Source organism: Carassius auratus, chromosome 6 (genome assembly GCF_003368295.1).
Source record: "Carassius auratus strain Wakin chromosome 6, ASM336829v1, whole genome shotgun sequence".
Classification (NCBI taxonomy): domain Eukaryota; kingdom Metazoa; phylum Chordata; class Actinopteri; order Cypriniformes; family Cyprinidae; genus Carassius; species Carassius auratus.
This window is the reverse complement of record NC_039248.1, coordinates 23,509,720-23,527,046: the sequence shown is the minus strand read 5'-3', so window position 1 is coordinate 23,527,046 and position 17,327 is coordinate 23,509,720. Positions and strand designations below refer to the sequence as shown.

Here is a 17,327-nt window from a genome sequence, read left to right as displayed (position 1 = left end):
TTTTTCAATGCTTCCTGGTTTGTGAAAGCCCTTAAAGAGCAACTCCACGGATAATGGAAAATTAATGGATTCTCTCTCCCTCTCTCTCCAGCATTAAAGCTACTTCGCCGCATTTGAAAATTGAACTAATGGCGTTGCTGAAATGCGATTTGAGGTTGGAGGTTGTGTTTGGGCTGCTTTTGGATGGGGTTGTTGAGTACTGGAGATCTGAAACGTCTAAATGAGGAAAGCCTTTGTTTCAGGTCTGCTTTAGTAGGCTGTCCTGTAGATTCCAAGCTAATTCATCTGCATTAGCAAAAAGCTGTGGATTTGTGAACTTTTTGTGCATTTTTCTTGCTCTTTCATTTTAAATCTCATCTATTAGCGAGTCTTGAGAGGTTAATTAGCGCTATTACAAGCTCTCGCTAAGATCACAGCCGTTACGGTAATGTTTACCAAGAGCCGCTCGGCCCAGACCTCTCTGACTTCATTAATCATCTTAAAAGCACTCAGTTGAGTCGTAATGTTTAATTCAGCTCAACTCGTCAATGTTGCATGGCGCTAATAAATGCTAGTTCATCAACTTTCTCCCTCTATTTCTATTTCTTTTTGATTCGTGGTTGGCTAAGTATTCCTATTTATGTGTAAATTAATACATCCGTTCGCAGTCCTGCCGTCGACATCCGCTCCTGATGAGATGCTTTTTGAAGAGCGGCGGTGGAAATGAAACATGGTGAAATATTAATATACACGGGTTACAGGATTTCGAGATTTGTGAGAAACGACAACTGTTGCGTTTTTAGCAAATTAACTGATTTAGCAATGCCTTGCTTCTTCAAAGAGCGTCTGTGTCTTATTTTTTTGCTAGAAAGGTACACATGTATATAAAATATGGAGTGCATGGAATTTCAGAATCTTGCAAAAACCTGTGTCTAATTAAATAAACACCCACATTCATGTTTAACCGGTGCTAAATGCACTAAAATAGTAATGCACATTTGCAAGATTGAGAATTGTGCCATGCACATTGCATTTCAGCCACAATTCTTTCAGTAAATACAAGTGGAATTTGCTTTGCTGAATATATTGTATGATAATACTAATGCATGTTAAATAAAGAGTTGCATCACTGTGTGTAGCATTTCAGTGCATCTTATTAACTAAACAACCACAATCAATCAAAAAAAAAATTTAATAGGTGCTAAATTGACTAAAATAGTAATGTAGAATTGCACCATGAAAATTGCATTTCAGACACATTTTATTCATAAATTTAGAAATGTATCTTTATATAAAAAGGTTTTGCTTTACTGTGTATATGGTAATAGCAATGCATGTAAAAAACGGAGTTGCATTTCATTTCAGTGCAAACTATTTAACCAGGGGCTAAATGCACTGAAATGCACCATGCAAATTGCATTTCAGCCACCATTTATTCTTAGTGAATTCCCTCCTGTATATAGTAGAAGTAGAAATTGCTTTCATGCATTTGTGGTAATATTCCATGCAAAAAAGAAATGTCTTATTAACTAAACACTCACAATTAGGTAAATCCTCTTAAAAAGTGATACACAGTATCAAGATGGAGAATTGTGGCATGCATGCAAATTGAATAGAAGTTACACTGCATTTCAGTGCAAAATATTTAAGCAGGTGCTAAATGTGCCGAAATATAAAAGAACTGTGCCATGATGCAAATTACATTTCAGCAACATTTCATTCTTAGTGGTATTTGCCTTATATATGATAATTTTCATAACTGATTTTTCATATATGGTTTATTTAGCTCATGTGAAGGTCTCATGTGGTGAATTCTTACTGTTGTTTTTAGCTGTCAAGTCACTATTGTGGTTGCTCTGGGATTCTTCCGGGTCGAGCACCAATGGCGTTGTGGCTTTCTGAAGAAGCTTTGAAATTCATGCTGAGAGGAGTGTGGTTGATGACTTACTGTAAATGACGCTTATCTATCTAGATCTCTCTCTAATCGGTTTATGGTATAAGTCAGGCTGAAACAATAAAGGACACTTTCAAAACCCCAGGGTACACATGCATTTTGATTTGGCACAGCTTTGTACAGTACGTGTTTGAGTGAACGTATATCGTATCTGTATCTGAGATCTGCTTTGTAGTGCAAAAGTCATTATAGAATTAGCTAAGCTAGCCAATGGTAATCAGACGGACGCTTCAAAGGGTGAGGGAAGAAACTAGTGTCTTTGTAGATTGGCCTCAATTGGTTATTTCTCTTCAAAATTCCTCCTGGTAAAGTCTGGTCTTCTTCTCTCACCCTAGATGCAGATGTTTGCGGGGCAAGCGGGCAGTCATTACCCCCGTGCCCACCACAGCCCCATGCTAAACCCATCTGCCCGGATACTGCCCCACCCCATGAGTGCCCTGTCCCAGCTCAGCTCTCAGATTGGCCATGGCTCCTTTACGCACGGTTCCCCGTCATCGTCAGGAAGTCAGTCAGCCACGCCCTCCCCCTCAAGCTCCGCCCAGGAAGAGGAAGCAAAGTACCACTCAAAGGTACAAGAACCAGAACAACTACTTACAGGGCGATCAGCATGAAACTGCACGCTATTTAACAGTAGAACAGAGCGTTTTCTCTTTAGATTGAGATATACACACACACACAGTACAGACCAAAAGTTTGGAAACATTACTATTTTTAAAGTTTTTGAAAGAAGTTTATTCTGCTCATCAAGCCTGCATTTATTTGATCAAAAATACAGAAAAAACAGTAATATTGTGAAATATTATTACAACTTAAAATAATAGTTTTCTATTTGAATATACTTTAAAAAATAATTTATTCCTGTGATGCAAAGCTGAATTTTCAGCAGCATTACTCCAGCCTTCAGTGTCACATGTAACATCAGTCGATCACATGATCATTTAGAAATCATTCTAATATTCTGATTTATTATGAGTGTTGGAAACAGTTCTGCTGTCTAATATATTTGATGAAGAAAAGGTTAAAAAGTACTGCATTTATTTAAAATAAAATAAAAATTCTAATAATATATATTCTAATAACATATTTTCTTTAATATCACTATCATCCTTGCAGAATAAAATTATTGATTTTATTTAAAGAAAAAAGAAAAAAAAAATACTGACCCCAAATTAGTGACCAGTAGTGTATATTGTTATTACAAAATATTTATATTTTAAAAACATAGCTTCTTCTTTTTTTTTTTTTTAATTTACTTTTTATTCATCAAAGTATCCTAAAAAAGTATCACATGTTCTGAAAAAATATTAAGCAGCAGAACTGTTTCCAACTTTGATAATGAATCATCATATTAGTATGATTTCTAAAGTATCATGTGATAATGATCCTAAAAATTCAGCTCTGCATCACAGAAATAAATGATAATTTAAAGTATAATGAATTTAAAAACAATTATTTTAAATTGTAATAATATATCACAATATTACGTTTTTTTCTGTATTTTTGATCAAATAAATGCAGGCTTGATGAGCAGAAGAAACTTCTTTCAAAAACATTAAAAATAATAATGTTTCCAAACTTTTGCTCTGTACTGTATATATATATGTGTGTGTGTGTGTGTGTGTGTGTGTGTGTTGAAATTATCATCACTGATGCATTCAACTGGTCAAAATTGACAGTAAAGACATTTATAATGTTACAAAAGATTTATTTTTCAAACAAATTATGTTCTTCTTTGAATAGTGAAAAATTAAATGCATCATGGTTTCCATAAAAATATTGTGCAGCACAACTGTGTTCAACACTGATAATAATCAGAAATGTTTCTTAAGCAGTAAATCATCATATTATTCTGATCTCTGAAGATCATGTGACACTGAAGACTGGAGGAATGATGCTGAAAATACAGCGGAGCATCACAGAAATAAATTACATTTTAACACAGATTCACATAGAAACAGCTGTTTTAATTTTATAGTATATATTGCAATTTTTACTGTATTTTGAATCAAACATTGAAATCACATTGGCTAAAGGATCATATATCATCAGTGATTTCATGGCAGGTCTCTCTTGAAAAGTTTATAGGTTATCGTTAAAAATCTGTTCTTCTTTTGGAAATGAATGAATGTGATTTTTACTTCCCGTATCTGTCTGTTGCGCTCTATAGAGGAGCATAAACGGCGGACTTTAAGAGCTTTGAGAATAATTTCCCCTCTTTATTTAAAAGCAAACGATTTTCCATGTCTCAAAAGTGTTTACAAATCTCTGCATTTTAACTTCACGTCTTGACGTCTTTTGTTCCCTGTGATTTGTTGGCAAAAACATTACTCTGTTCTCTCTCTCTCTCTCTCTCTCTCTCTCTCTCTCTCGCTCTACCTCTCTATCCCTCTTTTCATTTTCATTGTCCTAGAAAACCAATTACTCCTGCTTGTCCGTCATCCTCTCCTTTTATTGGAAGTGTCAGTTTGAATTTAATTTGAATGTTGCATGTAATGCACAAGGCAGCTCGAAATCCCTCATTATCGCGACGCTGCATGCTTAATTGGATTGAAGAACACAAAGAGCGAATTAACTTACATGATGTTTAAATTACATTGTTCTTCAGTGGGCTTATGGAAGAGTCCGGCCTAATACAGCACAAAGTCCGGTGCAATTATACCCGGTTCGGGTAGTTTTAAAAAGCAAGTCAAACTAGTGAAAGAAATATTTGAGTCAGACTTAAATCCTGGTGGATTTTAATAATAACGCTGTCTGGACAACAGAAACAATTAGCACATTTCAGTCCCATCGGTCTTTCTTTTTCTGGAAATGCTTGTGAATACAGTTCTGTTCATTGTACAAATGCACGCTAATGTATTTCTGGAATGTGCCGTGCGCTCATGGATGTCATATGTGTATTTGTTTGCGCTTAATTAAATGTATATAAATCTAAAGCATTTAATGGCTGGATTCCAGTCAGTTTTACAGAATGCATGTGCTGCTTTTTAGCTTGTGTTTGTGTCTGTGTGTCTTTGACATATGTTTTGTACATTCATGCATGTGAACATGTGCTTTTTCATGCATTAATTGAATCCTTAGTTTGAAAAATATGCAGCTGTGCACCTGTGCACATGTGAAAAACATGCATACAGTCATGCACATACTAGTGAATAAAACGCTTCATTATGGTACTGTAATGCACGCAAACACAAAAAACACATGAAGAATGAACATTGCATTCTCAGGGCTGGCACAAGTGTTGCTTTTAGCAGCATCGACAGGCAGTGCACTACATACTACATACTCAACATATTCACTGTACAAAAGAGAAAAGAGGGAAAAATCAATCAAAACCTCACTTTGTATTTTGTTGCACAAATCTCAAACATATACAGTATGCTCACATTAATATTTCTAGAATGGAATTTAATTAATTCACAGCTTCATGTTGGACATGCAAAAGTTTATTTTCTGTGATGATGTATTTCCATTTAGAAATTCAGTATTTTTCTGGTGAACATTTCATTGAAATAGAATTTGAATCTTTTGAGAAGAAAAAAATCATTTTGTTCACTTTTAGTACCTTTAAGATATAAAGTAAATGCAACAAAGGTCCAATTTTAAAATGCAATTAAAAACAAAAACAGAAAAACAACAAGATTATTTGTTTCATAGACCGGGTTAAAGCTAGTGTTATTCTAGTATCATTTTTATTAATATTTTGAATTTGTTTTCTTTTTGTTTTCCATTTTCATTCAAATTTTAGTTTAAGGTTTAGTAAATTTGTTGTGCGTTTTTGTCATTTTTAGTATTTCTTTCACATGTTTCCAAATGTTTATTTCAGTTTTAGTCATTTTAGTGTATCATATCAATCTAAATTAAAAGAATTATAATAATAATGTTTTTATATATTTCATATCAGTTAAGGTTTATTTATTTATTTTGAGTTTCAGTTTTAGTTTTAATTAATTACAATCCTGGTGAAAGCTGCTTCTTTTAAGAAAGTAAACAGAGTTTTTAATTTCATGTCGACTTTATTACACATTTTGACTCTGGTTAATGTTGTTTTATATGATGATAATCATGTAAATCACATGTAAAGTTAGACGTGTATGGAGATTATACAGCGGATGGATGCTACATTTGCTCTCTGCAAAATAGATTTTTTTTTTTGTTGCTACGTTGAAAATGCTGATGAGAGAGAATGATGTTATCTAACCATCAAGTTCTGTCCTAGAAACCTCTTTCACTCATTTGCTGTTTTTAGTCCTGTTAAAGACAAAGATGTATTGTTCCTTTGTTTCTTACCACCACTCTTTCCATCCCCATTTCCACTGATTTAAATAATGCAATCGTATTTCTTTATTTTAAATGCACTGTGTTTTAGATGAAGAAGCGCGTATTAGTGTGCATCAGACATGAGATGATGCAGCACAGATTCAAATGGGATATTAACAACGTCTGCTGGACTCTCTACATTAAGAAATCAATTTCAGCCGCAATGTTTCAGCGCCCTGAAGAAAGTCCGTGAGCTGTCAGAGCAGATTACGGCGCTGTCGCTTGACTGAAAGCATTCTGGAATTCAGTGCATCCCATTTTTATTTCATGATGTTTGAAGATAAAAGACAACCCACATTTGCATAGCCAAGCATGCATATGACTGGAACTGCAGTGCATGTTGGGAGACACAGGCTGTGGGTGTAAATGCACTCGAAGAACTCTTAGATATCAACAAACTAGACATGCATTTAATATTTCATTTTCATACTCTGCTCATCAAAGGAACTGAACTATAATGACTTCCAATGCTGATTCGTAGTCACAATGTTCAAGGTATTTGTTGAATTGCATGTAAATAAATACATCTTCTCTCTTCACCTTCAGATCACAGGAGAGAAGCGACCCTCCTCTGACATGATGAAGCCCAAGCCCAAACCTCAGAAGAAGAAGAAGAAGAAGGACCCCAACGAGCCGCAGAAGCCCGTCTCAGCCTACGCACTCTTCTTCAGGGACACTCAAGCCGCCATCAAGGGTCAGAACCCCAACGCCACCTTCGGAGACGTCTCCAAGATCGTGGCCTCCATGTGGGACAGTCTGGGAGAGGAACAGAAACAAGTGAGTGGATTCAGAGCAGCATTTTCTTGATCAGAAGTCGCTCTTTTCTTGCTAAGGGGTCTCAGTAATTCAACATTTGGATGGATGATGGATGGATGGATGGATGATAGGTCGATGGGTGGGTGGGTGGATGGATGGATGGATGGATGGGTGAATGGAAAGATGCGTGGATGGATGGACGGGAGGATGCATGGATGTATGTATGATGGATGGATGGGTGGGTGGATGGATGGTAAGATACATGGATGGATGGATGATGGATGGATGATGGGTTGATGGAAAGATGCGTGGATGGATGGATGTAGGATACATGGATGGATGATGGATGGATGGATGGATGGATGGGTGAATGGAAAGATGCATGGATGGATGGGTGGATTGGATGGATGGTAGGATGCATGGATGGATGGATGGATGGGTGGTTGGGTCGATGGATGATGGGTGCATGGGTGGGTGGGTGGATGCATGGATGGATAGATGATGGATGGATGGATGGATGGGTGATTGGAAAGATGCATGGATGGATGGGTGGATGCATGGATGGATAGATGATGGATGGGTGGATGGATGGATGGGTGGATGGAAAGATGCATGGGTGGGTGGGTGGATGGATGGTAGGATGGATGGATGATGGATGGATGGGTGGATGGATAATAGAGGGGTGGAAGTGGAATGGATGGAAGGGTGGATGGATGGATGTGGACAGTTGGGCAGATAGATGGATTCTTTGATGAAAAGAAAGAACAGCATGCTTTTGAAACAGAATCTTTTGAACTAAATGTATCCTTATTGAAAAATAAGTGTTGATTTCTTCCAAAAAGCTCAACCATTTGAACAGTAGTGAAGTTATATATGTGACCAGTTGATTTGTGTTGAGTAATTCTTTACTCTGTGTTGATGTGCATGGGAACATGTGTGTGTTTGAGTCAGTGATGAGCTTTGTATACTGTAAGCTCGACTGAAGCGCACGTGTGTGTGTGTGTGTGTGTGTATTTTTAGCATATCCTCTGTAACACACGGCTGCGATTGCTTGTCAAATAAGAGCACCTGCCTCACGTTCCCCCTTTCTCTCGCTCGCTTTTCTTCTTCTTCTGAGAGCTGCTGTGTCCTTTTATTTGCAGTTAATTTTTGCCTCCTTCACTCTCCCCTCTTCAGCATGAATCTTCATTTTGCCGCTGACACCCTTGAATGTGAATTCCTCATTTCCCGGCCTCTTTTTATTTATATCTGTTGCCTGGTGATTCGATCATGCTGAGAATACGAGATTAGCCATCACCCGGCGCCCTTCAGTTCCCCTCAAGGACATCTGCTCTCCCAAATCTTATTGTTTGTGCATTTTAACCCTTCGACGGCTGGAAGACTCAGCTGTAGGAAACGTCTAGGCTCCGTTTGGTTTGGTGTGTTTCCTTCTGATTGTGGTTTTATATTTATCTGGTATAACAAGGTGACTTTGGTTGGAACAATGGTTCCTCTGTGAATCTGTTCTGTATGAGGTCTTGAGGATGCATGTCCCCGAGGTGCGTTTAATTCGCTGATTAGCGCTGATTATGTCATCTTTCCTTGAGATCATCACTACTGACTTCTGACGTGTAGAAAGTTCTGTTTCAGGGCACATTTCAATCCCTAGTGAGCTGCCTACTTAGACAGCATGTGTTTGCATTAGGCTCTTCCAAAACTCTGTTTTCAGATCAGTTATGATTCCTAAACTGCTCATATTTTGGTACACTGTTAAAATTATTTTTTTAAGTTGTAAATAAAGAATACCGGAGCACGTTTTACAATAAAATACGATTTTAGTCTACTTTGAAACATTACATTATATTAAGTGTGTTACTTGTCATTTTACTGTAATTATTTGTGAAATTTACTTCTGAGTGAAAATAAATTCAAAGTAAATTCCACACTAATTTTTTTTTATATTTTACTCATAATCGAAAGAAGCTAGGAGCCACATTTTTTTATATTATTTTATGTATTTGATCTTTTATTTTGTGTCATTTGCTTTTTCAATGTATTTTTTAATGTATTTATTTACGACCAATTTCCTGAGAATTAATAGAATTACAGTAAATCATATATATATATATATATGTATATATATATATATATATATATATATATATATATATATATATATATATATATATATATATATATATATATAAATAAATAAATTGTTGTGTGTATATATATATATATATATATATATATATATATATATATATATATATATATATATATATATATATATATATATATATTAATTTTTTTTTTTTTTTTTTTTTACTTTTTTACTAGTAAAGTAAACCATACACCATTTTATTTATACTGTTTTGCATTTTTACTCTTAAGGGCATATTCGGTGAGTTTTAGTGTTTATAAACAGTGAGCTGGAAAAAAATATTTTATTTAATATATTTTATTTCATTATTTATTATTTTATTTATTTTTTTATTTATGTCTTTTTCTGCTTTATTGTAATTTGCCAAATTTATTTTACATTTTTGAGTGAAACAATTTCAAAGTAAATTGCATGCTGAAATTTACTTATTTTTATTGAATTATTTTAATGTTTTATTTCACGTGTTATTTATTTGAGTTAACATTTTTCAAAGTCAATATGAGATTAAATTTTTTTTTCAGTCTTTTTTTTCCATTTTTTTTTACTCTAAGGCCTTATTCGATGAGCTTTAGTGCTCATAATCTATGAAGACAAGTGCAACATTATTTTTCCTGTCCTCTGAGGGGAGTATTGTGTGAAGAGCTGCTCTGATTGGGCCATTAGTGGATGATTGATAGGCCTCTGCTCCAATAGATGACTGTCATTTCTTTAGCGATGGCCCTGACCTATCAGTCATTGAATGATGAATATGTTAAATGATGGAGAACCACCCTCTCAACCGCAGGCAATAAGTCCTCGCTCCCTAACATTTATTCACTGGTTAGAGAAGCTCCAGAGCTCCAGTCACATCCGCTTCATTAAGGACAAAAACAAACATGTTCTTATGTCTTGTATAGTTTTATTAGATTTTGTTTTATTTTATTAATTATTTTAATGTTATTTAGATTAGTATTTTATATTATTAATTATTTTATCTTATCTTATTAATTTTAATTTTTTCATAATTATTATTATTTTTATTTTTTTTCATATTATAGATATTTTTATTTAGCATTGTTATATTCATTAATTTATCTTATTATAATTTGTTTATATTTTTATAATGATTGCCATCTTTTTTATTTAGTATGTTATTTATCTTATCTTGTTAATTTTAGATTTTTTTATAATTATAATTTTTTTTTCATATTTTAGATATTTTTATTTAGCATTGTTGTATTCATTAATTAATCTTATTATAATTTTTTTTAATATTTTTATAATGATTGCCATCTTTTTTATTTAGTATGTTATTTTATTCTTTTTTTATTATTAGTAATTATTTTTATTTTAACATGTTTTTATTTTTTACTTTTTAAATTTACTATTTTATATTATTGATTATTATTTTAATATAATTTATCATTATAATTTTTTTTTTAAATATTGTAATTTTTTACATTTTAAATTAAGTGTTTTATTTAATTTATTATTTAAAATTATTTTATAATTATTTGCATACTTAAGATATTTTCTCTCTCTCTCTCTTTTATTTTTATTTTTGTACGTTTTTCCTGTATTTTTTGTGTAAATCTCAAAAACGTCCGGATATATTTCAGACGTATTTCACACTTAATATTTCATTAAAATTAAGAAAATAAATAAATAAAATAAAACCTTGAAAATTTAGAACATTTCTCCACCACATTCTCATTACTGTAATGTGAAAAAACTTATTTAAATGTTATTAAAAGTAGTATTTAAATATCATCAACTGTAAAAAAAAAAAAAAAAAAAAAAAAAAGATTTTTCAAAGATTTAAATAAAATAAAGATATTGAAGTGTTTAACAAGAAAATTAAGTGTTTCTTTTTGAGAAATTTCATATTTAATTAAATTTGTTACCGGCTGTTTCTTTGTAGTTAATTGAGACATTTACTTTTAATATTGTTTCAAAATGAATCCTACACAAATAATAAAATAAATCAGTGTTGAAGCATTTATTTAATATATGTTAATTTAAATTTAAATTTAAAATAGTAAAAAAAGTTAAAATCCTTATATGTATATATAATAGTAAAAAAAACTCAAATGTTATCAAGTGCATTAGAGTAATACAAATTTGGGATGTCATGTGACCGTGGCTTCGTGTCTTTGTGTATAATGATCTTGTTCTCTTGTTCTCCGCTGGGAACATCACAAGTCTGTTTCATTAATTATGAAGCTTTTCTCTTCTGGAGGGTCTGTGTCTCGTGTTGTTTCTCCTTCTGAAGCTCTTCTTCAGATTCGCTCCTGATTCTCTCCCTCTTTACACCCCTACCCCGTGTCACAGGGTCTCACCAGTTATTGTTTTCCATAATTAAGCGGTTATCAAACATGAACATTTCATTAAGGTACAATTACAGCTAATTGTGTGGGGGGCGAGCGGCCCGGCGCTATCTTATCTGACGGTTTCAATCGCTAATGAATCCGCTCACTTTGGAATAATTAGGAATCCTTAGGCATGTTAATGTATTTAAGAGCTGCTGTCGTTAGGGACACTCATTAGCGGAGGTTAAATTAATTTGGAACCAAAGCTGCTGGGAGATCCTCGGGAGTTCATTACTACCAAAGCGACGCCACCTCGTTCAATATTTAACCCTCGCCACGCAAGGTCACAAACTCATGCTCGGTGAAGGTATTCATGTTTTTGGGATGTTATTTGTGTTGTGTTGATTAAATGTTGGTTAAAATCGACTTCTCAGTACGGTTCAAGCATACTTTCAGATCAACAGTTACTGTCATAATAAAAAACCTGAACTGACGTCTCACAAATCAACTATCAAATAATAAACTACAGGAACTAGAAGAAGCTACATTAAATTAAATTAAATTTAATTTAATTTTATTTTATTTAATTTTATTTTATTTTTGAATGCAAATTTAATTTAATTTGTTATTTAATTTAATTAATTAATTAATTAATTAATTTATTTATTTATTTATTTATTTATTTATTTTTATTTAAATACAAATGTAATCTTAATTTTTATTAAAATTTTATAATTTTTTAATGTTTATTTTTTAATTTATATTTGGATTTTTTTTTTAGATAGATTAACTGTTACATTTATTTATTATATTATTAATGTATTATATCATTAGTTATTATTTATTTATTTATTGCCCATTATAATCATGAAAATGTGGCACATTTACCCCCTAAATTCCCATTATTAAAATTAGACAATTAAATAATTATATTGAAAGTAGAAGTATCCCAAACTCTAGAGGAGACAGATGTGGGATTTGAAGGAAGTGTTTGCACATATGTAATCTCAGTGCTGAGATATTCAGGAGATCTGTATTTTTCTTCCTTCGGGAGCACAGTGTCTGATGTTTCCCCTCATCAGCTGAAGTCATTCTGATGGCCGTCCCAGTTTCGCAGGCAATTGGCTGCACTTGTTGCCAAAAATAAATGCAAACCGTGATTCTGGGACGGTGAAATGACTGACAAGCAATTACATTAGCCTGCATTGCATTGCATTCACTTTATTTGTCTTTCTCTTCCACAACCTCCAGCCTTTTCTTTCCTCTTCTTTTGTGCTGTTTCTTTGATGTTCACTTAGAAATCTGTCTGCCTCAATCTGAACCCAGAAAGAATGATTTTGTTTGAAACATATAGTTAATTGACTTCCATTATGAATTATTAATTATTAATTCCATTATGCTGTATTTACAGTCACATGCAATATGCAACATGCACTGTAAAACATGATAATGCTTAAATAAAATAAAATATATATATCTGTGTGGTCAACTGAAATAAAATAAGCTGAAGTGTTAAAATAACAAAAAAAACTGATATATAAATAAATAAAATATTTAAAAATAATTAATTAAATATAAAAAATAGAATAGTAACATGACAAAAGCACATTAAAAATTACTATGCAATACATTGTAAAAAATTATTATTATTATTATTATTTGTTTTGCTCAGTATTTATGCTTAAAGCAATAAAAAATAAATAAATCAATCAAGACAATATCAAATGTTATTTTGTCTCTCAAGTAACTGTGTCTTGATTGGAACTGGTTTAAAAAAATAAATAAATAAATAATAATTGGTAAATAAATTTGAAATAAAACAAACATTAACTGAAATAAAATAATAAAATATATAAATATTTAAATCAAATAAAATATGTAAAAAAAAAAAAAAAAAATTTTAATGCAAAATGCAGCATTTCTTATTTTAATTTAGTTCACCTCGAAGTACTAAAATAACTAAAACCAACATATATTAATAAAAATTAACACTTAAAACTACATAGATGTATATTTTAAAATATACATATCAAAATAACACTGATTTGTACTGGAAAATAAGACAAAACACTGAGCGAGCTTTCTCTCTCTCCCTGCACTGAGACAGTAAAGACCCGAGGACTAGATCTGAGGCTAAACTAACGTCTGTGTTTCAGATGCATGAGGTTGAAAGTTGTTGACACGGCACTGACCAGGTGCAAAGCAAAGGTTAACTGTTGATATTGCAGCATTACGTGTGTGTGTGTGTGTGTGTGTGTGTGTTTATTCACAGTTGTGTTTGGTCTCCTCGCAGGCATACAAACGGAAAACAGAAGCAGCGAAGAAGGAGTACCTGAAGGCCCTGGCAGCGTACAGAGCCAGTCTGGTGTCTAAGGTAAATGAGCGAGTTCACGTCTGAGATATCTGCGGGTCAGCGCTGATGTTTGGGGGAACGTTAGACTAAAGATCTCAGCTCAGTCTCAAGGGAAGAGAATAAATCAGACTCTCTCATTATTTACTCACCTTCATGTCAGGCCTTCATAGGACTTGATATAAGAAATATAGTGCATGCATATAATCTACTTTTGAGTTTTTTTTTTTGTTTTTTTTTTTTGAGACCAGTGTTGTTATTGTCAACTAAAACTAAAGATTTTACTATAAAACGCTATCGTTGTTGATTAAATTAAAATGTATTAAATATTAGAAAGGAACAGTTGCATAGCAAATAAGGGAAACTATGTAAAACTGAAAAAACACTTAAATAAATTAAAGCTAAAACGTGTAAAAATAATATAAATATATAAAATGACAAAAGCACATAAAAGTTGTAGAAATTAAATCTGAAAATATTTATTTTATTATAATTAAATGTGATTTAAAGTGATAGTTCAGACAAGATAATGAAGCTTCTCTTATTATTCGCTTAATAAACTTCCTCATAAAACCCTTTTTAATTAAAATTAAGTTACATTTTGAGACCAGTGTTGTTATTTTTTAACAAACTTAAAAGCTAAAATTGTTAAAAATCAGTTCTGTAATCAGACAAAATTATTAAAACTTAAATTCAAATCTGAATAAATCATAAAATGATTTATGATTTATTTTTTTATGATTTATTTTTATTATTTAAATTTTATTTTTTTGGGACCAGTGTTGTTATTTTTACATTTTATAAATAATAATTAAAAAAAATATTCGATTAAAATAAATCAAAATAAGACTAATAATGTAAACTAAGTGCTTTGGCAACTGAGACAGATATAAATTAAACATTTAAAAAAAAGTAATCACAATGACATTCCCACATAATAAAATAAAAAATAAATAAATAATATAATTTAATCTGAAAATATAAAAATAAAAGCTAAATTCAAATGCTATAAATAACACTGTGAAAGGTATGATCCTGATGCACTGATTTTACATAGAAATAAACAAAAATTCTCCTCAGTTTAACAGGTTTGGAGTGACATGAGAGTGAATAAATGATGACAGACTTTTCTTTTCTGTGTGAACTGATCCTCTATTCTTCATTCTGTTGGCATGCTCGTGTATACAATCCCAAAAATAGCATCATTAGCTCAAACCGTGTACATAAGTGTGTCGGTGATATTCATCTCTGTCATGTTTCTGCGGTCACTAACTTGTTTTAATCTATTAGATTGCACCGTCTGCGTAATCCATAAATCGATAGCTAATTTGTGACAGATTCAAATGAGCAGAAATCAGCACGATCTGTCGTTTCATCGCATGCGTTCATCTGCATAATAAAACGCAAGCGATTTCAAACCACTAATCTTACATTCATTGTTTCTCTTTTGAAAAACGCAAATTGCATTTTCATGCTAAACACTCTCTCTCCTTTTCCATACCTCGCTCTCGGAGATCCTTGGCCCGAAACAAGAGCGCTGATTAAGCCCTGAATACAGTATTCATCAACCTCGGAGGCTTTTATTAAACGCCTTTCTCGTCCTTCATTGCGTATAATTAAATATTTCGTCAAAATCTTGTTTTTGCCAGATGCTTTGATTGATGTGTTCGTATACTCTCATGCATTGAAAAGCACGATAGAGAGATCGTTTCCTCGACTCAAAACCTGAAACATACACTTATGAAAAGAGGGGGACTCTTTTAGTTATAAATGAGGTTTTTATGCACTTTTTTTGTTGGGATGAAGAGCGTGTTTGAGACTAAAGCATGAGAAGAATGGGCGGGAAATGTGAAGTTTGAGAGTTTTTAAACTCATGCACCTGCTGCTTTTTTATAATGTGATGCATTACTCTCTAGAAGTTTTAAGATTAATATGGGTTTGTGTTTGTAAAAAACAACATTTTCTGATGTTATATTTATAAATCAGAGTCTTAAAGGGACAGTGCATGCAAAAATCAAACAAATCCTTAACTTGTTTGAAACTTGGATGAGTTTCTGTCTAATCTGGAATTCACAAAAAAAAAAAAAAAAAAAAAAAAGATATTTTGAAAAATGTGTAACCAAATATTTTCTGGTACCCATTGACTTCCACAGTATTTTTTTTCCATACTATGGAAGTCAATGGGTGCCAGCAACTGTTTGGTTACTAACATTGTTCAAAATAGATTATTTTGTATGTGTTCAACAGAAGAAAGAAATGCATACATGTTAAAAGTTTGATGTTTCGGGTGAAAATAAAAAGTAAAGACGTCATCTGTGATCTTGTTTAGAGTTTGTGTGAAATATGAAGTGGTTAATCTTTTGAAACCGATCTTATGGTGCGTGATGATGTATGTTCAGGACCTGGACAATCTCCACTTGTTTAATTTAAAGAGAGATGTTTGGAAATGTCCGAAGCAGATGTGCTCGCTCAAACAGCGCTTGCTTTCCCATTTGGATTCGCTTGCTTTCTTTATGAATGCAGATTCGTCCCTAGATCTCTTCATGTTGATTGGTTTAGATGTTCTGCTCGATATATACGAGGCGTTATGAAGCTGAAATTGATGTCATGCACTGACATTTGAAATACATATTGACATATTTGTGATGCATGCTCCCGTGTAAAACAGTAATGACACAATGCTCTGCCATAAGCCTGACTAATCTAAATACTCACGCTTCTTAGTGTGTTTCATGAGTTTGTTTTACTTTCTCCTCAAGGACAAATCTTATTTATGCTTCATTTAATTAAATTATTCTCCTAAAGTGCAGACTTTGGATCTTGGCAAATCTGAGCACAGCTTGAGATGCCTTTCTTAAATACCATCCTTCACTGCATATACAGTAGTTAAATATTTCATCGAAATCTGTTTTTGCAATATGCTTTTACCGATGAGTTCATATTCTCTAATGCATTGAAAAGGAGGAAAATATAATAGATGGAATTGGTCTTTTTCACAACGTTTTTTCTCCTAAATGTCCTCAGAAGAGACAAAAATAAAAGCAATTGTGTCATCTGATCAGAAATGTTTGAGTTGAATGCATACTTTTTCTCAGGAGAAATATCTGAGAAGTACACTTTATTTTGTAAAAGAGATTAAGTAAATCTCATTTCTAATTTCCATTTGCAGTTTTTCCTCAAATCATGCAGGAAACGTGATTATTAAGTTTTTGAGTTTTATACGCAAAATGTAAAAAAAAAAAAAATTGCTTGGGAATTGCCAGTAAATTTCACAATTAATTCATAATTAAAAAAAAAAAAAAAGTTTTTCATGCACCTTTGTTGTTGGGAGGATGAAGGGTGTATTTGAGACTAAAGCAGAAGTAGAAACAATTAGGGAAATGTTTTTATGCATAAATTAATGCTGGGCAATGATTAATCCCAATTAATTTCATTCAAAATATTTTTTTTGTGTACATAATATATGTGTATACTGTGTTTATTTATTATGCATATGCATGCATATATTAAAGAAAGATTTTTCCAAAGAAATGTATATAT

General features: G+C 32.4%; 1 protein-coding gene across 3 annotated transcripts in view; it reads left to right on the top strand.

Annotated features, from left to right (window-relative positions):
- LOC113101987 (TOX high mobility group box family member 2-like) overlaps window positions 1-17,327 on the top strand; it is a 112,500-nt gene that overhangs the window by 87,993 nt on the left and 7,180 nt on the right. For 2 of the 3 annotated variants that reach the window (XM_026265719.1, XM_026265720.1), the window contains 3 exons: window positions 2,269-2,502; window positions 6,797-7,027; window positions 13,731-13,811. In XM_026265719.1, the coding sequence (XP_026121504.1) occupies window positions 2,269-2,502; window positions 6,797-7,027; window positions 13,731-13,811 (546 nt within the window). The remainder of the gene's footprint in view (window positions 1-2,268; window positions 2,503-6,796; window positions 7,028-13,730; window positions 13,812-17,327) is intronic. The other variant, XM_026265721.1, reaches the window with a different exon arrangement.